General features: G+C 36.8%; 1 protein-coding gene across 6 annotated transcripts in view; it reads right to left on the reverse strand.

The window, feature by feature from the left end:
* LOC108745030 (zinc finger protein ush) overlaps positions 1 to 25,720 on the reverse strand; it is a 194,380-nt gene that overhangs the window by 101,029 nt on the left and 67,631 nt on the right. For 5 of the 6 annotated variants that reach the window (XM_018481055.2, XM_018481058.2, XM_018481054.2 and 2 more), the window contains exon 2: positions 16,118 to 16,183. Coding sequence is in view for 1 of the 6 variants with exons in the window: in XM_018481050.2 (XP_018336552.1) it covers positions 16,118 to 16,183 (66 nt within the window). In the remaining 5 variants the exon portion in view is untranslated. Of the gene's footprint in view, positions 1 to 16,117; positions 16,184 to 18,826; positions 19,374 to 25,720 lie in introns of those variants that run through there. The other variant, XM_018481053.2, reaches the window with a different exon arrangement.

Below are 25,720 nucleotides of genomic sequence, written 5' to 3' on the forward strand. Positions count from 1 at the left end.
TTACTCTGCCAGTATAAGCAATAAAGTGAAAGATTTACAATTTTGAATTTATAATTCGAAACCGGCAAAATTAAACTAAGTAAGTGGAGTCTACCTGATTACTACTAGTGACTATTTTACCCAGAGGTAGCCCATAGTTTTGATTAACACGTCCTTTGAAAACCCAGAAAAAAAAATATAAACTTATTCACCCAGAACATTAACATTAAACATGCACAAATCTTATCAGTCAATTGCATAGACTTTTGTAATTTAGTTAACTGCTTGTAAACCAACAAATGAATAAAACGCCACTGATAGTTATAGTGATAGCCTAATAGTACGTTTTTATCCTAGTACATTAGTGGAGAAATTAATGGCAACCGTGGACACTTGTAATTTTATCAGGAAAACGTGATGTTATCGGTATGACACTGCCATTAAAATAAATATGATGAACTAGATTAATTATTTAAATTTATGTGTCAGTTATTAGAACGATATCGTCGCCATAATATGAAACATGCATAGATAGAGATATACTTTCATATCAAATATTACAATACAAAGTCTACAGTTAAGCGAACGGATGATAAAAAAAATAGATAACGTGTTTGGTGCTGCCTGCTTCTCAAATATCAGACGAACGTGATACTTTGCTATTTGTCACTTTGTAATTTAATGGAATTGTGACGATCGTAATCCAGATACACTACACTCGATCTAAATTAATATAAAGTTTATAGCAACATACGCAATGATATGTGATCCAAACAATAATCATTTATATACGAGGGTGGATTGATAAGTTTCCGGCCTAACCAAGAGATGACGCCACTAGGCCTACCTTGAGGTGACATTCTATAGTACCATCCTTGGATAGCTTGTAGCTATAGTTTCAGCCCGATCTCCTTGCTAGTGTAGGTTTGACAGCACGCTGAACAAGACGCCTCTGTGGTTTTCGTAAAAATGGAAAAGCAGGAAAATCGTGCTGTCATCAAATACTTTTATTTGAAGGGGTTAACGCCGAAGGAAATTAAAAAAGAGATGGACTCAACACTGGGGACATCCTCCCCGTCATATTCAACCGTTAAGCAGTGGGTTTCCGAGTTTAAAAAGGGTCGTGTGAGCACCTCTGATGGGCCTCGCTCAGGACGCCCCGTTGAGGTCACAACTCCAGATATGATCGAAAAAATTCATCAAATAGTGCTGGGAGACCGCAGATTGAAAGTGCGTGAGATAGCTGAGACCTGTAAGATGTCATATGAACGTGTGCAACATATTTTGCACCAACATTTGCATATGGAAAAGCTCTGTGCAAGATGGGTGCCGCGTTTGCTAACAGTCGACCAAAAATTGATTCGAAAAAACATTTCTACCGCAAATTTGTCATTGTATAAGCGTAATCCAAGCGAATTTTTGCGTCGATTCGTAACCGTTGACGAAACGTGGGTCCACCACTACACTCCTGAAACCAAAGAACAGTCTAAACAGTGGATTGGACCAGGGGAACCAACTCCAAAGAAGGCAAAAACAATTTTTTCGGCGAACAAGGTTATGGCTACTGTTTTTTGGGATGCAAGAGGTATTATATACATTGATTACCTTGCAAAGGGTAATACTATCACTGGTCAATACTACGCAGACTTATTGCAACGTTTGAGCCACGAGGTGAAAATTAAACGACCTCATCTGGCGAAGAAAAAAATCTTGTTTCATCACGATAACGCACCAGCGCACACGTCAATCGTTGCGACGGCTAAAATCAACGATCTAAAGTTTGAATTGATGCCGCACCCTCCTTACTCTCCAGACCTAGCCCCGAGTGACTATTTTCTGTTCCCTAATCTCAAAAAATGGCTTGGCGGTAAGAGATTTGCGGACAATGAAGAAGTAATCGAAGCTGTAAATGGTTATTTTGAGGAGCTTGACGAATCAGTCTATAGAGATGGCATTAATAGACTGGAACACCGCTATGAGAAATGTATCAGCCTTGGAGGAGATTATGTTGAGAAATAAAAAAAAAAAATTTTTAAAAACCTTGTTTTTCTTGGTCAGGCCGGAAACTTATCAATCCACCCTCGTAAATTATCTAATTCTACGTTGCCTTTGTTGGAAGCTTCATGAGCGTGGACTTTGATACTTGAATTTACGTTTTCTAGAATAGAATTACATCTCAGATTCTTCCTACTCAATTTTAATAAAGAATATGTAATGCATATTAAGATCTTATAGAAATATTTTTTTTTAAATAAGCTAACCGTCTTAATGCAAACACAAGGAATAAAAAAATATGACAATATTGCTAATTTTACCCTAGAGTTGCTTAATTTTTATGCTAACATGTATAAACAAGTCAATTTTTCAATCCTTTTGCATGCGCCAAAAAAGGATTTCTGCGCTGGTTTCCACACCACCATGAGGTAAAGTACGTAGCCCGATATTTTTTACATGGTTTTCCTTCTGGAGGTAGTTTAAAGGACGAAAGCTAATTGAGGGCTTCTCAGCTATCAAATTCTTAAATTTTACCCTCTGGTAGAGATATTTTATTGGTTTCTTCGGTAATAGAGACATCTACTTATACAGCACCTTCTTTGTCAGCTTTCTTTGTCGTTTTCGTTCACAATATTCGTACAAGATTGTTCACAGCAATAGTAACAAATATTTGATCATTGAAGAAACAGCAAAACAGTACAAAAAGATATGCAGCTGCAGAAAGCGTTGTTACTACTGCTGCTGTACCTGCGAATATTGTTGACAAGGACGACACCGAAAATGCTGACGAAGAAATTGTTGAACATTTATTAGATACGATCTTTTTTGACCACCTGACGACTGGTCTAAATTGTCAAACAATTATGTGGTTTGCCATTATTGCTTTTGTAGTAACTATTTTTGGTTTCAACCACTGCCAAGTTTTAAATTCTGTATTGGGTGAGACAACTGACGAAAAACAAGTTCTGAACAATAAAATCAGTAAAAATTTCTTTTGAACATAACACAATAATCTAAACAAATTAAGAACGCATATGTAATAAAGTTAACTGAATAACGATGGCAATTTTATTTTTAATTCTTATTTGATAATATCAACTATCGGCACATGCAAATAGAACTTTGAGCTTATTTGTTACTAAACTTATCAAATTCTTCGCGGAGATAACAGGAAATATTAAAATTATGTATAATTGTATATCTGCATGCATATGTTCAAATACACAAACATCCACGACTTCTAAGATCCTTTTTTTTTTTGGTATTATCAATGACGAAATTATATAAAAAGTTATCGTTAAGGAAAATTTTTGTTGATATAACTAATTAATATTTTTAAAATAAGAACAGCTATTTAAGGATAAATGAATAATGAAAATAACTGTTACATATTAGGTAACTAAAACTTTTTATTTTGCTACTAAACAAAATCCATAACATCTGATGTTGAGCAGCAGGGGAGGATTGTGAATTTGTGGGACCTTGGGGTAATACTACTTAGGGATCTACCTAAACCAATTGCCATTTTGTCAAAAAAAACTGAGAATAAAATATTTGATTTATTATACATGACCTTATTGCAAAATAAATTGACAGCTTATGTGTGGTTCTATTATGTAAATTATAAAGAAATCTCCAAAACCGATTTTTTTTAATTTTAGATAGGTACCTTCTTTTTTTTACAATATCGGCTATTGTTTTCAATACCGGGTAGGAGCCTTTTGTTTTCACGGGGCCCTGGGCTTCAGCCCAAAAAGCCCTTATGTAACCCCACCCCTGGTGAATTCTACTATACACTCGTCACGTCTGAAGAAGCCAAAGATTAACAAAACATAAAACGCCTTTTAGTGAAAATCTTTAAGTTGTTCTCATAATTATGGTAAATGTCTAGATGGTGGGTGGGATCGAAAGAGGAGGTCTCCCCCACCACTATACCATAAAAAGTTCGTGGCGGTCTCACCCCCATAAAAAGTTATAGGGGTTAGATGGGGGTGGGGAAGGGGGGATCGAAAGAGGGTGGTCACCTGAGTAAAACCCCATAAAAAATTTGCGGCGGTCTCACTCCCATAAAAAGTTATGGGGGTTGAAAGTTGATTATTTTGACAATTTTCATACACTATAATTCAAATAAAATTCAATAAAAAATTATTTTCAAGCGGGTGGAGGTGGGGGATCGAAAGAGGATGGTAACTTGAACAAAACCCGATAACCTAACCTAACCTAACCTACCCTATTGATAAAGATATTTAAATAATGTTTTATATAACTTTCTCAATATTTTTATGTATTTTTCCATTAGTTTTACCTTTGAATATTGTTTAAGAATGACTATATAAATATTTACATGCCTAGAAATGTATAAAAATTGGCATATTTATTAACTTTGAACCCCCATAACTTTTTATGGGGGTGAGCCCGCTACGAACTTTTTATGGTACAGTGGTGGGGGAGACCTCCTCTTTCGGTCCAACCCACCCTCACCCCCTTTGGGGGGTGGGGGCCATCATCTAGACATTTAGCATAATTATTTATCATGAACCACGTAAGGATCAAGTCAAGACATTCGTTAACGTGCACACCCTTGTATTTTTCGGTTTACATTATCGGGTATATATTACGAATTCGTTTAGCCTCGTACATTTTCCAACAGGAATCATCGGATCGAAATAATTCCCTTTAATAAAGATCGCGGCATCGAGTGCCTTATCTCTCTTTTGCAGATTTAATATTTCATACACTTTCATGAAGCAGCGCCGGTTCAGTCGAGGCAGTCCAAGCAAGCAAGCAGTCGCCCAAGCCAAAGTCAATGGCTGCTATCAGTCAGTGACACAGATAACAAAAAAATGAATCAGAAAAGGATATTCCTTACTTGAATTCTATCTGCTTTGTAATGGAAAAGTCATTTATATTTCGCGCTGAAGACTAATAAAAAAGATACGGCGCGATAAATTGTAAAGAATTTATTAATCATAATGCTCTGATGATAAGACGCCCGCTCGACCTGCTGTTCCATTACGCTTATCACGATATTCTTTAGCAGTCTCGTTTGTGTCACAAATAAATCGAACAACTTTTAATGAACCAATATCGAAACTAAAAAATTAAGTACATCCAGTTCCGTCGTTTTAAGACGATACTGATTTAAAACTAGTTCGGTCATTCCAATTAAAGACCTAACAAATGTTCCAGATTTGGGTTGAAATCCTTTGAAAATATTTAACAGGGACAAGAGATATGATAAAAACACATAATAAAAAAACATATTCTTCATCATCATCATAAAATCGTCAGTCCTAAGACTGGTTGGACAGGTATCTCCACTTCATTCCTTCCTATCCTGAGCTAATCTTTGCATTTCCTTAAAACTAGAACATCCCACATCCTTAACTATTTGCGAACAGTAATCTAATATCTACGTCTACCTCTACCCCTTCTAACTCCTGTTTCTGTCTCTAATATATCCTTGACTAGATCTTCATGCCTGAAAAGGTGTCCTACAAAGCTATCTCACCTATTTCTTATTGACTTCTGTAGAGCCCTCTGTTCTCCTATTCTTTCCAATACCTACTCATTTCTAACCTTCTCTATCCACGGTATCCTCATCATTCGCCTGTAACACCACATTTCGAACGCTTCTAACCTTTTTTTTTTTTTCGCCGCGCTTACCGTCCATGTTTCGCATTCGTACAGCGCCGCACTCTAAACATACTTTTATGAATCTTTTTCGAATTTTTAAATTAAACGTTCGCGAGCATATAAGCGACTTCTTTTTATTGAAGGAGACTCGACCCTGCGCTATCCTTTGCGTTATATCCTTACTAATCCTTCCATCCTGACTCATCTGACTTCCTAAATCAGCCACTTCTTTTAATCTTTCGTCTCCTATCTTTATATTCGCTCTTTCCCTAATTTTTCTTACCTTGTATACCAGTATTTTTGTTTTACTTTTAATGATTATATCCATTAAGAAATTTTTAACTTTTTGTAAGAAATTTGTAACTAAGGATCACAACCTAATTAAGTACGTACCTCCTTACGATAAAAGTAAAATTCTGTACAAACTGATGATTACAGTTTTAAAAGGGTGGAAATAACTGTAAAAAGCCATGCGAGTAAAAGATATCATTCCTTAAAATTTTGATTGACAAGAGTCGAATAATGTAAGATATTTTGATAAACTTGAATTTACTGTAATTCATGTTCTTACAATTTAAACTGAAAATTTAAGTACAACTTATTGCCAAAGTTGAAAGGTTTGATTTTATAAACACTAGTATTGGCTTATCGTGCAAAATATTAATATCGGTTGGTTTTCAGGTGTATGCTTAGGGATAGCCAAATAATTGTACAGTTAACATTAAAAATGCTACAATCAACTATTTCAGAGTTTATCACAGTACATGCATAAATATTTTTATACAGACATGCAGATAAAAAAAACTGAAATGACACACGTGCTTGATAAAACTTTAACAGTATCTTATCTGTTTCTTTTTTAAACTGGCTATTTCTGAAAGTCACTAACTGTGTACGGTTCACAAAATTTGTACTTATAGATACAAAAAAGGTACCGAACAAACTCCCAATGAAATAGCTATTTACGTAAATCAATAAAACCCAAGGAATACTTTTTATAATGTGAAGTTTTTCTGCATTAGTTTCAATTACCTAAAAATGTTGTAGAATATTCATGAGGAAATATCTTAAACTTTGGTCTTGATCGTCAGGTAATAAAGGATTAAAAACATTTCAGGGTCAACATCAAAATATTGGAATACCAAAAATATTATATAGTGCAATCAAAATAATATTTTTACTACCAGATATTCCAAAACGCTATGGGTCAACTTGACCTCTCCGTATCGCAGTATTTTCTCCTGGTCGTGCAATATCCAAGCGAGGAAATTGCAGTTACAAATCGCTAAACTTAGATATTCGGGATATACATTAATGTACTGGGCTTCTAAACACGTCCCGACTAAAATTTATGGGGAACTTGTTTCAGGTAACGCGGGGGATTCCTGTGGCAAACAAGAGGCAAGCAGATACGAGGGATTTCCCCACAGATTTTTAATGAAGATTCCCACGAAAAAAATCAACTAAGTGCTGTATACCTTAATAGTTTCTTACAAGGATTTTATAAGACAAACTTAACACATACCATAATCATCTCCCAAATTTTTTTTTTAAAGCTGGTAGCGATTGATTTTCCTCAGGATCACGCACCTCCACTCTTACCTATCCCCATCTAATCTTCGCATTTCTCAAAAACTACTACCTCTACCTCTCCTAACTCCCGTTTCTGTCTCTAATATGTCTCTGACTAGACCTTCATGCCTGAGACTACCAACCTGTCTCGCCTATTTCTTATTGACTAGGAAGGCCACACGCGGCATTAATATAGTGATGCACGAATAAGCCAAAGCGTTATACCAACGTCCTTGTTATGTCCCTTACAGGATACCATCGAAGTACTCAAAAGAGACAGTGTTGGAACCCTGGCTGACACCCCCCAAAAGTCTGGTTTCGGTGTAGTTATTAATCTGTGCTATGTCACATACGTACCTAATCCAGAACAACTAACCCCAAGTAAATAAAACTTCTTGGTGCTCAGAGCGTAGAGAATCAAAAATAGTTAGAACCTGCTGATTTGTAATATCATTTCCTGGCTGTGGATATTTTATTGGGCATCGTGATTAGTAGCAAATAACTATTTGCTAAATATTTTCTGTCAAAACAGAAGTCTTGATAAAACAGCTGCTCTGTTGTCATTATAATATATAGAAATGGAAAGAAACTCACCTACTAACATCAATGCTGAATAAAAATTGCAGTTATCATCAATAATCCCTAGCTATCATAGTGGAGCATCCACGGGTCCTAGAATCTGGTGGATTTCAGCCGTCCATCAAGTCACTATAGAATTCTGAATCGTTTGGGACACATTAGACTCGGGAACTTCAAGCATCAACTTGTTCGAGTGTAAAAAGTTTAGCGCATCACAATAGAACACAGTGATTGTCGTTTAATGAAATGTAAATTGGACACATTTTCATAACCGAACAAGTCGTTTTGTTTTATTTCAACTTATGTACATCGAAAGGGCGTGTTTTTGCGATTCGGCCCGTATCTCTGATGCATGTCGTTATAATTAAACGTAATGGCTTGCCAATGCCGAACGGTCCAAGACGCTTTTGCGTACCAACTTACGACGACATACTGGTAGACAAGGGGCCCGGTTGTCTATTGCACATCAACATTAAGGAACATCGGCAGATAGACGATCCGCGGCCGGTAGGTAAACAGGCTTGAGGAGTAGCAAGTAAAGAATGAAAGAAAAAAGGGTCTCGATGAAACCCGAGATGGTCGATTAAAGTACTATTCGGATTTGAAGTGACAGACGTTACAATAGCGATTTGTTCGTTGCTGTGCCTGCGAGATAAAGTCGATTACAGTTTATGGACAACACACGTCCACTTATGCGTATTCACGGTAATCTTTAATCTAGGAACAAATTGTATCGGCCGCCGATCTCGCGCAAATGCTTGCGGTTCATTACAAAAACAAGGGCCATAGTGTGCCCGCAAACGGCACACCATTAACGTATTTTATATACCGCGTGCACATGTGTAATAGTAGTTAGAGTGGTGGATGGATGTACGAGGGCGGTTCAATAAGTATCTGTGTTTGAAGACAGGACGTTCCTGAGGGAAACTGGTGTTGTCATCGTGTGCTGCCATCTATCAAACCACGCCAAAACGAATTTCAGACTGATTGATTGGTTAGTTTGGATTTGGCAGCCATTCGACTGAGACGTGTTTCGTTTTTTTCGCTAAGATGGAAAAAGAGCAGTATCGTTCGGTAACTCGCTTTTTGTTTTTGGATGGGCGAGGAGATGAAAACAAAGTTGGATACTGTTGAAATCAAAGTTGGATACTGTTGACATTTCGCCATCTACGACCACAGTTAGATACTGCTTCAACGAATTTAAACGTGGGCAAAGATCCGTTTTTGATAGGAGCGACCAGGAAGCCGGGCAAACGTTGTTCTCGAGGAAATCATTTTACGGATTTTTTAGGAAAAGGAAGAACGATCACTGGACAATACTACAGAGAGTTATTGGACCGCTTCGACAAAAAATTGAAGGAGACACGGACGCATTTGACGAAAAAGAAGGTGCGTTTTCAACACGATAACGCACCGGCACATGCATCAGGAGTTGTCGCCGACAAAATGCACGAATCACGTTATGAAATTGCTGCCGCACACCCCTCACTCGATTTGACTACTTGCGACTTCATCTTGTTCCCTACCATGAAAAAATGACTAGCGAGAAAGACATTTAGCTCAAACGTGGAAGTCATCGCCGAGACAGGGGGGATTTTGTAGAGTTCGACAAGTCTTATTTTTTGGAGGGGTAAAAAAATGGCAGGGTCGTTGGGAGAAGTGTATCTTTCTAAAAGGAGACTATATTGAAAAATAAAACTTAAAAAAAAAGGTGTCTTCATTTTTAACACGGGTACTTATTGAACCGCCCTCGTAATGCACGTATCGCGCCGGGCGATCTTCACTCTCGTTTCACTTGCTCCGGTTTTTACGTTCGAACGGATGTAGTAGAAAAATTCTGCTGCTCTTCGGCCGCAAAACAACGCCGAAACGTCTACGAATGGGAATCGATTTTGACAACAACTGTCAAATTAGTTTAAACAACTAATGTAACATGCCGACGCATTTCTGACATTCTGAAAAGTTTAATCCGTAAGTGTAACTTGGACATGATTCATTTATATACCTAGCATCCCACACACGATGAAAACCGATAGAAAAGTGTTACCTTGATGATAGGGGGGGGGGTGATCAAAGTAACTGATAAGATATTTTAACACCACACCTTGTCGTTCATCTTCAAAACCACCAAAACTTTATTGATAGTACTGGTAGGCGAATGAATGAATGAAAGAATAAGTGTGAAGAATCACACAAATGTAAACCTTCCAACCCTTAAGTGCTTAAAATATTTGCCTAGTCATATCTAAACTAAAGGGAAGAAATTGAATGAATGAAATTCTACCGATTGTTGTGCAAAACGTCGTTAAGAATTATGGAGGGTTAAGGAAAGAAATCCAAACCTAAAGCATTTATTAATCCATTGCATCCTGGAGAAGGAAGGAAGAAGTCAAAACGAACGAAATAAATAGGATTTTAGATATACCAAAAATATTTTCAAAAACGTTCAATAATTCCTTATATCTCAAAAATTCTTAATCAACAGGTGTAACTTGGACATGATTTGTTTATATATTTCAATTTTACACACGATGTTGATCAAGGTAAAAATCGGTAGAAAAGTGTTGTCCTGATGGTGGGGAGTGATCAAAGTAACCGAATTAATATTTAAACTCCACACCTTGTTCATTTTCAAATCCCCCAAACCTTTATTGATGGTCCTGGTAGGTGAATGAAATGGAGGGTTAAGGAGAGAAATCTGAACCTAAAGCCTTTAACAATTCATTAGGAATAGGATTTCAGATATATCAAAAATATTTTGAAAAACCTTTAATAATTCCTTGTATACCGGCAATGCTTAACACAGAGTCCATAACTTGGTTAATTTATATACTTAGCATCATGGTTAAAACCGGTAGAAAAGTGATCAAGGTAACTGAGAAGATATTTTAACTCCACACCTTGTCGTTCATCTTCAAGCCCACTGCTGTTCAGAGCCTCGTCAAGGAATTGTGGAAGCGGATGGATTGTGGAGAGTTAAAGGAGAGAGAAATCTGATCCCAAAGCATTTGATAAAATCCCTTGTATCATGGAGAAGGGAGGAAGACAGGACGAACGAAATAATGGTATTCAGGTATACCAAAAATAGGACAAAGATGAACAAAGGTTGAGCTTTGGTCCAAAACCTGATTTTAAATAGATAAAACTTCAAACACTATCTGTTGTATCGATATCTAAAGCAATCGCGACTTATACATGTTAGGTACTTCGTATTATTCGACTAATCGGTCAAAAGGAAGACCTGCTATCAGACGGTACAATACAGTGATAAAAATAAAAGCCGCCAGGAACTGTTTGACTACGGTATAATAGAACGCTGATAATTTTCGTAAGTATGAAAACATCACTAGTCCAGAGCGACCGATTCCTATCATATCAAAGCCACTACCGGCACCGTGCCGTCGGTTTACTATCGTCCGAGAATACCACCGTTGCCAAATATTTTAAGCCCTTACTTTCATTAAAATATAATAAATACCTACTATAAAATAAAATTGGCATAATCCGCTATAAAATTGTGGCATTTACTTTCGTCTTTCAATTTACTAACTAGACTAGAGCTGTTACTTACAGAACGCTTACTTTTACTCACGACAGACGTTGTAAGGAATATCGTAAAGATAGAAAAGGATGTCAGGTAGGAATTGCAACGGACACTAATAAAGAAATAGGAATAACATTACACCTTAATGTGTAACAGAAAGAGACGCAGACAAGAAGAATTTGAGTATGTTGCCAGCATCGGACTTTACAGAAAGTTCAAGATATGATCTTTTGCGTACCTAAACAACCCCTAATCACTGCATTGCTTAATATTATTCGTTTATCCCTTTTCACTTTGTACTATTCATGAAGTAGAATGAAGATTCGGGCTATAGGACCGTGGTCTAAGTGAACTATTCCGTCCAGACGTTTCGTCAGCTACTGCGGCTGACATCCTCAGTGGTAGTGCTGCGTTGACAACGCGAACGCAGATTATATCTCGAAGTCTCGAGAGCGACTCAGTCTACTACTGAAGACGTCAGCCGCAGTAGCTGACGAAACGTCTGGGCAGAATAGTTCACTTAGACCATGGCCCTATAGCCCCAATCTTCATTCTACCATGGATTCCGGCCGTGAAAGTCGTTGTTCTTATATTATTCATGAAGTATTTCCTAACTTTACCAGGGCGTATTCAAAACGCAGAAAACGACTACAGTCCCAAATGGATACAAAAAAGAAGATACGTCCATTCTCACACTTTGCCAGTACTATAATGATGACAATCCTTCGATAAATTCAAGTAATTTTTACGTGGAATAAAATAATTCGAAGTGGTCTGTATTCTATCGAAACTGCCAGACGCGGATCGCGATTTCAATCTTTTTGGATCTCATCAGCGCGTCGCAGACAACTCCGACAGAACACAGACCAACTTTTACCAGCTGCCTTAACAGCGCGTTTTAAAAAATACCAGAAATGGCGCAGTAAACGCCATCTGTAGTACGACTAGTAGTGCGCCATTTGTGGTATTTTCTAATTTTTACGTGGTTTACAAGTATTTACTTGATTCCAATTTCATATTAATAAATTAATCGTCCGTTCACCGGGAGCTTCAGTAATTTAATAAAACTTTCGCAAGTTTGACAACGCCGCGCTGGATCACGTCCACGTCGCGGTAGACGCAAAAGCTCCGGGCTTCGGGCGTCGGAAGGGCCGTAAAGTGAACGTGTATACGTAACAGTATTAGTGTGTCTATCTATGTGTGTCGTCCTTAAAGCTAATGCATCCCTTCTCCGGCCGCGACGTGCATATCGCCCATTTGCACACCATTACCTGTCGCCCGATATCACTACGACAGAGGCTACACACCAGCTATCCAACCAACCAACCAACCACCCACACCCACCCATCCAGCGCACAACTTCCAAACACCCCTGTCGACAAAGATAAGAGACCTGCGAGTCCATTCAAGCTTCTTCCAAAAGCCCTATATGGAACAATGACGGATACGTATACGTATAGTTATGTAAAAAAGGAAACATTAAAATATCACACCTAGAATTAATCGAGCTTTTTTGAGAATAATTAGAATGTATTAGGGCTAGGGAAAAAACAACAACCCCAAATGTACAACAAACAGTAACCAGTTAATTAAATACTGTCCATTTCAATTCGTTAGAATTGTGACCTTGAAGAAATCTGCGCGAAGATAGAAAGAATACACACTAGGCGAGAGCAAGACAGAAATTGGAACAAGCTTGAACGAGCAGAGCTCTCGATGGGATCGGCTAGAACTGTATAGTACTAGACGAAAATGTTTTATAGGTGTGTAGAACGTTAAGTTAATTTACTTGTTATTATTTTTTTCGGCTAAATATGCCTTTAAATAAAGCATATTCTTAAATTTTAACGAGGCAGTTTAAATAATTTTGCATATGGTAGTCTACACTTTTGTCTAGTTCTCCCTCGATGATCGGTGGAGAAATGAGCTCCGCAGACAAATATAATTGAATTTGGAATTATGCTACGGCGCATCCTAATAAAGGGAAGGGGCATATCTCTAACTTCTTGAAACGAACAGTAGTTTATCTTCCTAGATAGATGTAAAGAATACCATAAAAGGAAAACGTAGAGTACCATCAATAAGTGAAAAGACAGGATGGTGGGACACCTTCTAAAACGATGGACTAGTTAAAGACGTATTAGAAGCAGAAATAGACTGACAATGAGTAAAGAAACGCAGAAGGAAGACCTACATGAGACAGCCGCTGGCAAATATGTGATTTGAAATGTGGGGTGGTCTAGTTTCCGGAAAATTAAAAGATTGGACCAGGATAAGACAGTGAGGAAGTGTGTCCAGGCATTTGTCCGACTGGCAACTTTGTGATGATGATATACAGTTTATAATGCAAAAAGAACTAAAGGGCCAAATATTTTCTTTTGTTTTAATTATTCAGAATATAAAATAGACACACTAGCTGTCTCTTTTCTTCAGGCAATTCTTTAGTACATTCCGCATACAAATTTGGTGTATTATTTCGTTACAAAGAATTGGTTGATATAGTGATTTTATCTAGCCCAAATAATATACACATCACAGGATGTTGTTAATTAAAGAAAGTTTCATCATGGACACACTGTATAATAAGCAAAGCGCTTCAAATATTCTACGTATTCTTAGGTTTCTAATTAAAATTGTTTTGACATAAACATTAACACCAAATTCTCTATTCTGTCCCCAATGTTGATTACTAATATGGCACTGATAGCCATCTGCTACCCCCTAAACCAAGGCAGAAAATAAAATGTTTGGCGATGGGTAACACCCATGATCGCTTCTATAAGGAAATCAACGATTTTGCAATACTGCTAAAGAGACGAAGACGAAGAACAAGAAGAAGTTAAAAGGTGAAATTGATTGAAAATCAAAACGCCTGCAGCACGGAAAGATAGCGAGTCCAGGTTGATGTTCAGAATATGTCAAAAATGATGCCAAATGAACTGTAAGGTGACTCTTTATCTTTCTACAACGTCAAACAATTTCAGGTCAGAAGCTACAACGTGCCATGCCGCAGTTCCCAACGAAATTAATCTTGATATCGGAACAGAAAAAAAAGTGTGATAGTTTTACTTATTTAATCCTGCAACAAAACATCTTGAAAAATCTAAACAAAGATACTTAAAAAAATGCATAAATATTATTTCCTATTCTTTTTGACTAATCAAATATATTAACCAGGCGAAACCCGGCAACAGTTTCCCTCATTTATTGAAAGTTTTTATAATACATGGCGGTAAAACAAAAAGAGAAGATAAAGCAGGAAAAAAGTAAAAATAAAGATAAGAGACGACAAATTAGAAGAAGTGATTGATTTTTCGTATCTAGAAGATGTTAGATAACTCAGGATGAATAGAGTACCAGATATATAAAACGTAGAGGCAAATCGCCTTTAACAAAAAGAAATCACTTCCATGTACGGTAGCGGTTAATTGAGAAATTCAAAAAAAAGATTGTTAAAGGTTAATTCCTGGAGCGCGGTTCGAAATGTGGTGTTACAGGCGAATGATGAGGATATCGTGGATAGAGAAGGATAGAAATGAGGAGATATTAGAAAGAGTAGGAGAATAGAGGGCGCTAGGGAAATCAATTCGAAATAAGTGTCATAGGCTGGTAGAACATTTTCCCAAGCCAGACATGAAGTATTAGAAGCATAAACATGAATTAAGAGTAGAGGTAAACTTAGATTAGATTACTGTTCACAAATAGTTAAGGATGTGGAATGTTCCAAGATAGTTTTAGGGAAATGCGAAGATTAGCTCAGGATAGGACAGGGTGAAGGTGCGTGTCCAAACAGTCTTAGGACTGACGACCTTACGATGATGATGACAACGGTACAGGTTAAAATACAATAGTTAATAAGTTGTAGCAAAGTGTATATGTATAAGGGCAGGTAAGTATGAGAAAATTAATAGTTGCAATTTCTTGAGGAAAACAAACGGTCAATTATATGCATTCTGATAAACGTATGTATACATTGTTGCCAGTACATGTATATACGTAACAAACGGGTAGAACCAACATTAAAATTCTCAAGGAAAAAGCACGTTGTTCGATAAATTAGAAAGATAAGCGGGTAAAAAGTAAAACAATTCAGTAATCAGAATACGATAACATCAATCGCAGGAATATTTATAAATGCAAATTAATATAAATAAGATCGCGTTTTATCTTTCCAAGGTCGGGCATGAATATAATCGCCTGTAATAAGTTCTGTAATAGCATGTATAATTTAACAGAAGGCGTCAGATAAATCAGCTTCGATAAAGCCACTTGAAAATAAAAAAATTCAAATTTATGCCAGGGCTCTGAGACTGACCGTTACAATACGGCATACCTGGTTATAATAAGTACAAAGTATATTGTGCGTGCACGTCCAGTCTCATAAAATATCCGTCAAACGCTTATTTTTAAAATAAATGACCACAGTGGAAACCTTAAGAAGAATATTGTTATGTCAGTTCGAATATATCACAATTTTTACAGTCTCAAATGAATGTCACAATTCGTACATATCCGAAAACTAATTTAATTTATTATCTTCTCTAATTAAAAAAAAGAGATCTCTTAACATTATTTTGAATTAAAATAATGGTTTTAAATGATGTGCCATTATAAACAAATATTTAGGAACACGACATCGCGGAAGAATTATATCTATAATCATTACCTAACGTATAGATACATATGTAATAAAAATATAAAGTTTACTTGATTTTCCATTGATAAATTCTTTCTGTTTACTCATCGCTCCCTTGTTCTGCATCAAACAGTTCGAGAACGAAGGAAAGTTACTACTAAATGTTAGTTACTAACCTTTCCGTAATACCTCTGATTCCTTTTCATATTCAAGTGGATGGGGAAGTTTGTCCAGCGTATCACCTGAAAAATAAAAAAGGGACTTGAAATATTTGACAGCCTCTACAATCAACAGTTTCTTTATAGCAACGATATGAAATCCCAGAATTTTAAAAACTAAATACAGAAATTATTAGGAGATTCTCAGGGCTTCTTTTCGTTATACTCACTCGACGACTTAAAGGTAAATATAGATACACAGGAGATATTTGAAGAAATTGCATATACGACATTTTTTAAAATAAAATTATGAGATTTATTAAACTATACTATTTGACAAAATGTTTCATGTAACGTGATGCGGACCTCATTGCCTAAGGAAGAGGGATATATTCCTCATGAAGGCCCCTATAAAGAAAATTAGTTATACTGAAGTAACACATTCCTTACAAAGGAATGGACAATCCTACCACCCGTATTACAGGGACTAGATTAGGCAAATATGCAGTGGCGGATTATCCATAAGGCAAAGTAGGCATATGCCTAGGGGCGCAAGGTTAAAAAGGGGCGCGCGCGGAAAAAAATAATAAAGTACCTATTAAAAAAAAGTATTTTGCAAAATATATGACCGCCAGAGGGGCGCCTATGAGGTGCTAGTCTAGAGCGCTCTCGACATTTAATCCGCCTCTGCAAATATGAAGTACCTATAGGAATTTATCTTAGACAAGCTAGGAGTTATACATTTGCAAAATTTCCCTAAATCAGGTAACAACCTTTTTCCTTCCGGAGGACCACATGCATAATACGCCCTTCTGCGCCTTAGGCAGAAGCCTTACACGGGAAAGTGAGGCTTGTCTAGTTGGAACCATAGCTGTCCCTTCCAAAAATTGTTATATGGATTGTCACACAATTTGTATTTAAACATCCCAATCCCAACAAAAGAACCAAGTACGTTTAAACATTGAAATGAAATTAGTCATCATGAAAACGCCAACAAATTTTCACAAAACCGTTCAATATAGAAAGTTAACTGAAGAATTTCATAAAAAACTTGTGTTCCCTTAAATAAATAACGCATAACGTTGACATTCAGAATCAGTAACTTCCTTTAAAATAATTATAAGAATATGTATTTAGCCGGTAAAAATACCTCCATCCACTTAAGTACCTAATACATTTGGACAAGATTTTTTTATAAGGCCTTAAGTATATTTTTTTGTGGTTTCTTGCTCCAGAGTAATAACAATAAAAGTAAGCATGCCATTTGTAGATGTAAACAGTTTTATATTATATTATACATCTAGTGAGTAATAGACCCCCATAACGATAGTTGTCGGTCAGGCCAGTCATGAGGCGGTAAGGCATTAGTGATGTATCTGGAGGGCGATGTGATTTCTGTCTCGCCATGAGGTATAGATATCGTGGAGAAATTTGGGTCCACGGTGTCGAGATGTGCCGATAAAAACACTAAAAGGTATCAAGAACAAGACGAGCGTCGTGATAGGGCACAGTGGGGGCGCCACGCTATAAAATTTAATTTGAGCTCCGACCGGACAAAAGACTACCGCTGCGATTCAATCAAGGTAACCTCTCTTTTTCTTTCTTTCGCTTCTCTTTACATATCAATAATTTAATAACTTTCTTATCTAACGCCGCACCGATGACCGCTCGGCTGCTGTGAACGTCTTTAATGTTATGCGGCACGTCCCTTTGCGTGAGACGTCGACAGTGACGCCGTATTTTGAAAGTAAAACAACCGATTGTGAGAAACGAATTTTCTTTAAATCGATACCATTTCTTATACTTTCATTAGAATATTAGGCAAATAAATCAGTGGGCATACCAGCCTTTCACATAAATTACCATTTTCAACATTCTCTACGATAAAGTAGGACTAATATTTTTGAGGGGAAATCTGATCCAAGTTATACTAAGTATATTGCTGTAATTAGGGTCCGAGTAGTAACATCCTTTTGCAATATTCCCTATTAAAAAAACTCATGTGATAGATTCCCTACTTCACCCGATTGATGATATACCCCAAGTAAGGGCGATCTGGCTCTAAAGGTGATAACCTATCTGAACCACACAGGGTAGATCTATCCAGACCAAATCTAGCTGACTAACTGGGTCCAAATGTTCTAAGGCGTTACTTTGTTGATCTAAACCCAATCGAAAGCATCTTTTCCAAACTCTATTTTAGGTCAAGTGTGCTGGATAGGATCCGAATAGAACCCCAAGGAATTTCTAGTAGACCTGTGTTGTTTTATTTTTGTTCTTTATTTTATGTATAAAAAGTAGGGAAAGAGTGAATATTATAATAATAGTAATAGGAGACAAAAACTTAGAAGTTGTTGATTTTCGGTATCTAATAGGAAATCAGATAACTCAGGATGGAAGGAGCAGTAGAGATATGAAACAGAGGATAGCGCAGGGTCGAGTCGCTTTTAACAAAAAGAAGTCACTATCATGCTACTGAAAAAGAAAGGGACAGAAGCGTTCAAAATGTGGTATTGCAGATAAACGATGTGGATAGAGAAGGTTAGAAATGATGAGATATTATTCGTAGGAAGAGTAGGAATACAGAGGACGCTATGGAATTCAATAATTCATGTCTGAGAGGTTGGTAGGACACCTTCTCAGGCATGAAGAGTAATAGGAGTTAAAAGTATAGGTATACCTAGATTAGATTGCTGTTCTATGATAGTTTTAAGGAAATGAGATTACCTCAGGGTAGAAAAGAGTGAAGGAACGTGTTCAATTAATCTCAGGACTGACGACACTCGGAGAGAACAGCGGTTTAATTCCAGGTGGCCAGTTTTAGTCCACATTTTTTCCAGGTTTCTTTTAAATCATATTCCATAAATATTCCTTCACTTTTCTATTGCGTAATTACGCTCATCCCGTTCATCCAATCTTTCCCTCTGTAATGGTCACCACCACTTGACGATTTGTACAGAAAACTGAAGCATGCCCAACGGACCACCTCGCACTACAATGTAGATCGATCGGACAGTCCTCACCAGCATCAACTGGTAGAAATGAAGCACAATGTAGTTTTAAAATTTCTTTAAGCCCTGAGGTCACAACTAGCGCTGGGTGACACAGGACAGTTTCATAGTAAACCTGACGACAACACACTTTTCTTCAGAATTTTATCTTAAAGACATGAGTAAATCCTCGTCATTGTAGATTCGGAATTTAAGGATCATCAAGTACCAGTTGGACGAACATTTTCGACATACATAACATCGCTACAATAAGCACACATTTTTCTAACAATTTTCGAGGATCTCTAATTTTTTTACACCTTCATCGAAACGCTTAATATCATGTGTAGCGAGCACGAGCGTGTTTGTGTGCGATCGGGCACATCTGTGCGTGAACGGCTTATCGATTAGCTGACTAGCCGAGGGCGCCTTTCTTCATGTGCGCCGTATTTGTAAATGTGTGTGTCGTACTTGCGTTCTGGGAAAGCAGTTAAACAGTTCAAAGATAAAATAAACTATCCGGATGTTTCTAGAGGGTTCCAGAAAGGAAACAAAGGAGTATTTAAAGGAAGAGACGATCGCAGAGAGTAGAAGAAATAAATTGACCGTTGCAGAAGTGAATCAGTAATGTAAATAAATAGAATAATTCATAACCTAAGTTTAGTAATAATTTAATAGTGTTTTTAAGTTCTTTAATAATTAGTGTAAATAAACAGTTTTCGTCGTTATCAGTCTTAGAAGTTAATTTTGTTAAACCCACGAACGTTACACATGTGTTTCCGTGTACACAGACTTGCAAAGTTCGCAACGTATGTACGCGCATGTAATATAACATGTAAAATGCGAGCAGCAGGCAATCCGACATGTTTGTTATTACTCACTCGCAGTGTAACGAAACGGGTGCCGATGCTGCAGTACGTACGTACTCCGTAGGTTCACTTTGTACGACAAGCACGTAAACAAATATAGGTATTTTCTGATAAGGTGCCGACGTATGCGAAACGAACGGCCTGCCAAACCTATAAACTATGTTTCCATTAGCGAAACATAAGCATGTGTTAGCGACATGCAACGACATACACACACACCGGCGAGATGTGTTGGTTACGCTCTCGGTCATGAATATTCATCAAGCATCTGCAAGAAAAGAGAAGAAAGAAGTAGAAGAAGAAACGGTGTGTATTGAAAACGTGGAATCGCATCGCACTGTGGTGTGATGACGTTAAATAATAAATCAGAAGGAATCGAAATGGTGAGAGCGAGTGATACTCGTCGTGACTTTGGAAACTGTTAATGTTCTTCCGATATTATGGCAGACAAGAGGAATTTAGCAGTCTTCGATTGCCACTACGACACGATTAAAGACGCGATATTTGCATAGATTAGCCGGGCGAGCGGCGGGCCTCTCTTGCAAGATAAACCCAGCGATTATGCCAATAATACTCAATAACCGTTACGAAAATCAGTAGATAACGTTACAACACGATAAAAACTGTTTGAGAAACAAACGTGCAAAACGAACCTACCAACGAATACTTGTACTTCCCCTTTCTCTTAATTTGAAGACAAAACAATGGATGATGAGCGCAAAAACAGGCCAAATATGTCCCGTTCTCTCGCCCTCAAAATTTCGTTTAGTCTAAATACCAAATGATTACTTATTAGTCATGAGAGCAACATCATCGTAGGATTGCCAGTCCTAAGACTGATTGGACACACACCTCAACTCTTTCCTATCTTCAGGTAACTATCGCATTTCCCTAAAACTACCACAGAACATCCGACATCCTTAACTATTTGTTAACAGTAATCTAATCTAGGTCTACCTCTATTTTTCTTAACTCCTGTTTCTGCTTCTAATATGTCTCTAACTAGCTCTTCATGCCAGAGAAGGTGTCCTATACTTAGAACGATCAAAACTGGCAAAATCCGCAGTTTGTTATTTCTTTTTTTCCTCTTGGGACTGTAGTCATTTACTACGTTTTGAAGACGCCCATGTTAAATTAGGAAATGCTTCATGAGTAGTACAGACAAGGTGAAAAGAGAGAGCATAATAGTAAGCAGTTAGTGGTTAGAGGTTGGGTTAGGATTAGGGTCGGCTTTATAACTGCCTAGTTGAAATTAGGTATATATTTAAAAAAGCGTCTTTACTTTTCTAAATTCCTGAGAATGTTGAACTTTCTTTAAAGTGTCAAATGCTCAAATTCTACTTGCCTGCATCTCTTTGTGTTACATATTAATTGATGTAATGTTATTCCTTTTATCTTTATTAGCGTCCGCTGCAATTTCTACCTGACATCACTTTTCCAAGTTTACGATATTCCCTGCAACATCCGTCGTGAGTAAAAGTAAGCGTTCTGTCAGCAATCGCTCCAGTCTAGTTAGTAAGTCGAAAGAAGAAAGTAAATGAGACAGTTTTATGACGGACTATGCCAATTTTGAACCTCCCAACTATACCAACCTATCTCTATTTCTTATTGATTGTCATAACTCTATAGCGCCCTCTGTTCTCCTACTCTTTCTAATGCCTCCCCATTTCCAACCTTCTCTATCCACGGTATCCTCATCATTCGCACATTTCGAACGAATCTTTTCTTTTTCGCCTCCCTCACCGTCCACGTTTCTCACCCAAACAGAGCTGTGCTCCAGACATACATCATAACACCGCCTAAATTAACCCTTTAGAGAGCATAGAAATAATATCTTTTTATTAAGGGCGACTCAACCTTGCGCTCTTCCTTTATTTTATATTTCTACTGCTCCTTCCATCCTGTACTATCTAACTTCCTAGATACCGAATATATGCGCCCCTAATAATACAACATTAAACTGCAACAAAAAGCCTGAACTCCATAAGTTTTATTGACATGAAGAAAACCGTAGTTAGAGTCCAGGTAATAAAAAACGCAAACTCATTTCAGAAAATTAAATCAAATCTACGTTCGTGAACTTATTAAAGGTAGAGATTAATGGTCGTTAATAAGATGTTAGTTTATAAACTCATCTCGCAATTTTTTCTCATTGTTAATACGTGACGGCTAATTAATTATGCGGCGATTTTTATCTCGGCACTTTCACGTCGGTGTTTAAAGTAGTTGTTTACTCAATTAATCCAATCGTGAGAACACGGGCGAATATATAGGAAAAAGAAACTGTTTCACACATTCGTAATTCACTTCCTTAAAAAAACACAATGCGAAAAGAAATAAATAAATGAAGCAGAACGACATTAAACAAGTTTCGCAACTCTAGAATCCGATACGAGGTTAACCGACTGTGGATTTTTCGAAATCCTCGCCCAATCTCCGTGTAGAATCTCTTGTAACACATTCCGAACTGGTCGTTTTCAGACGGTGCAAGAACACCATGGTTGAGCGACCTGTTTGTTGTATGTTGTATTATCCACGTCGACAAGCTTTTCAACAAACAACACTTACCGACCCCCACATCAATCTAGAACTCATGGCAGATACAGGGCGATTGCCCGGGGCGGCACTTTTGGAGGGGGCCGCCAAACCGGGTACGGATTTACTGTTTTAGGTTGAAGGTTTTGTATTTACTAACAAAAAAAATTGTTATGCAGTTCAGAATTGTCGCAGTTCGCTCAATTGAATAAATCTTGCTCCTTTTTCCTCTTACTATTAACCTCCTCGCTAGCTTTGGTAGGAGTAATAAAAACAGACCTGAAAGCGAAATTTTATGTAACGTGAACCAAAATTTTACGATACAGCCGGGGTCGGCATCTGTATTGGGGAAGACGCCGGTTCGATTCCGGGACCGTCTGCCTTGGTCTAAGTTTTTCTGTGGTTTCCTTGGATCACTTAAGCAAATACTGGGGCAGTAACATTTCACAGACAATCTTTCATTCTCTTCTGTCTTCATTTTGTCCGTCTTATCTTTCTCACCCGAACCACCACCCACCCATTCCCAGATTGAAGAGGTCCGCCCACCAACATTAGTGGCTGGTGGGAATGAAACAGTCAAAACTGCTTTAAATCATCGCTTTTTACTTCCATACCCTCGACCTTCTAAGAAACAACCCTCACTGTCTGAACGCCTTGTTTATTTATTATTTTTGTATTTTTAAATACGCAGTTCACTGACAAGCAAATCGATACTTAGATACTATAATTATTCAAGGGAAAAATTTCCTCTTTGAAAAATATCCCTAAAGTCATTTTAAATGAAACCTAATAATTTCTGGTCCAAACATTAGCCCCTATAGTAAATCTCCCTAATGCTGTGGTAGCTTTAAGAATATGTATTACTGACGCTACCCGTTTCTGTAGCTTCCGGAGAAAGAAACTTCTCCAAATTAGAAATAATAAAAAATTATTTAAGATCAAATATGGATCAAAATAGACTCAGCGGATTGGCATTAATTTCAATAGAAAATGAGGTGTCAACTATCTTACCCTTGTTTCACAATGATTTTTCTCTTTTCAGTATGTTAAAATAAAACTTAAGTGCATTAATAAAATTACACAATTATCGCTGGAACTAAAAATTTTACAATTCTTTACGACTTTCATTTAATACCCATAACAAATGTTTGATGTATGGTGTATAAAACGCATTTCTAGAACTAGTAGTCCTTGATCAACAAAAAAAAAAGGAATAATGCCACTGACATCTCAAAGTTACATTACTTATTCGTATATCCGACAAAAAACTGTTTGTCTAGATGTTACTTTAACTCGTTCATTCACCGCACTAATTCAATCAAAGCTTCACTATAAATTTAAAGAGAAGATATCGACTGTCAATTAATAATTCCACTTACTTATACACTTATCAGCGTCAGTTGTTGTTTATTTCAATATCAATTAATCTTTAGATTAGGGAAGAAAGCTCAGTTTCACGAAAATTATAGGTAGTTAAATTATCATACGAAAATAATTCCAAGACGATAACATAAAACACATCTTACAAAGTGATTCCCTTTAAAATAAATGATATTTCTCCTCTCGGCGATCGGCTCTTCTTTTAAATACTCTTTTGTTTACTTTCTGGAACCTTCTGAACATCCGGATAATTTTTTTTTTCTTTGAACTGTTTAACTGCTTTCCCAGAACGCAGTTACGACACACACATTTACAAATACGGCGCACATGAAGAAAGGCGCCCGCGGCTAGTCGACGAATCGATAAGCCGTTCAAGCACACGTGTACCCGATCGCACACAAACACACTCGTGCTCGCTACATTATGTATTTTCATTCCTGCCTGATGCTTGTAACTCCTCCGCTTGTTGCACTTTCTACGAACTATACCTAAGTACCTTGTCCCTACATTTTTAAGTATTTTTAGCAGTTTTTCCAATTTCATACTGTCAAAACCTTTTAGTATAGATCTACGAAACCTATGTACGCGTTCTTTCTGTCTTCAGTCGTTTTTTCTGCTATTATCCATAAAGCTTAAGTATCCTCACGTAACGTAATATGTAACTTGTTATAGCTTTTACCCTACAATCTATTTCTTAAAAAATTTCGACGAGAATTCTTTAAAAGAAGTTAGTACTTATTATGATAGATAATCCTTACAAACAAATCAACTTTCACAATTTCATTATTTCCAAATCTACGACGATAAAATCAGCGGCAAGTGCTGCTCATAATTATATTCTGTCCATTAAAAGAATGTCCTCCTTAAAAACAGGAAATTAAAGTAAGGTGGGTTTTCTTTTCCAGAGGCGCATCCCGGTTAAAATCCTTTTTCCAATTTCGCTCTTAAAACTACTAAGACCTCCGCGAAAAGAAATAGGAACGAAAAAATAAAAATAAAATTATATTTCCCTACTAAACACTTGGCTGTAGGTATAGCGCGAATATATATTACACTTATCGGAATGATTAAGCACCTGCAATTTTTAGCTAAAATTTTCTACTACAACTTCACATTAATCTACAGCATTATCTTAACAACACTTTGTCTGAAACTTGGAGCACTTTTAAACTTCGAGATTGTATCGGTTTTTTATCGTTTGTCTAGACGACAGAAAACCTGTAATAATTGTTACGGTCATTAGCTAAACGATGTCATATCTTGCACCAAAAGAGAGATATTCGTTTTGTATCTGCTGATAAAACATTATGTAAAATTACGCTTGCGCCCGTACTATGTACGTAATACGTATACCACAAACTTCTCCTACAGTGTTTTGTTCAAAAAGCTTAAGGATGTTTGGGAGGTACGTCAAGATGCTGCGAGACAAATAAAAATTTGAAAGAACGTTCCTCATTCAATTCTAAAACTCCTGTAAAAATTACAAATCGATTCACTAAACCGTTAAAAAGTTATTGAAATTTTAAAAAATTGTAATTTTGCAGTTTATGGAGATTCGTTGACCGAACATATTATTAACAGAAAAAAAGCTACCAGAAATTTCAAACTTTTATAATAAGTAACTTGAACTCTGGAGAATCACTTTAGCGTAAGGTTATTCAAATTCACTAAATGGTTATCGAGGAAAAAATGAAAAATTAGCTGAAAATCTCGTTTTTACTTGATAATATAATGATAATATTTATAATTGTCTGAAATAAATGCAATTTTAAAGTTTTAATTATTATTTAAACATATTAAAAAGTTTTACGCTCATTATTAATAGAGATTGAAACTAAATATTTTTT

The sequence above is a fragment of the Agrilus planipennis genome, unplaced genomic scaffold (genome assembly GCF_000699045.2).
Source record: "Agrilus planipennis isolate EAB-ADULT unplaced genomic scaffold, Apla_2.0 scaffold39, whole genome shotgun sequence".
NCBI lineage: Eukaryota > Metazoa > Arthropoda > Insecta > Coleoptera > Buprestidae > Agrilus > Agrilus planipennis.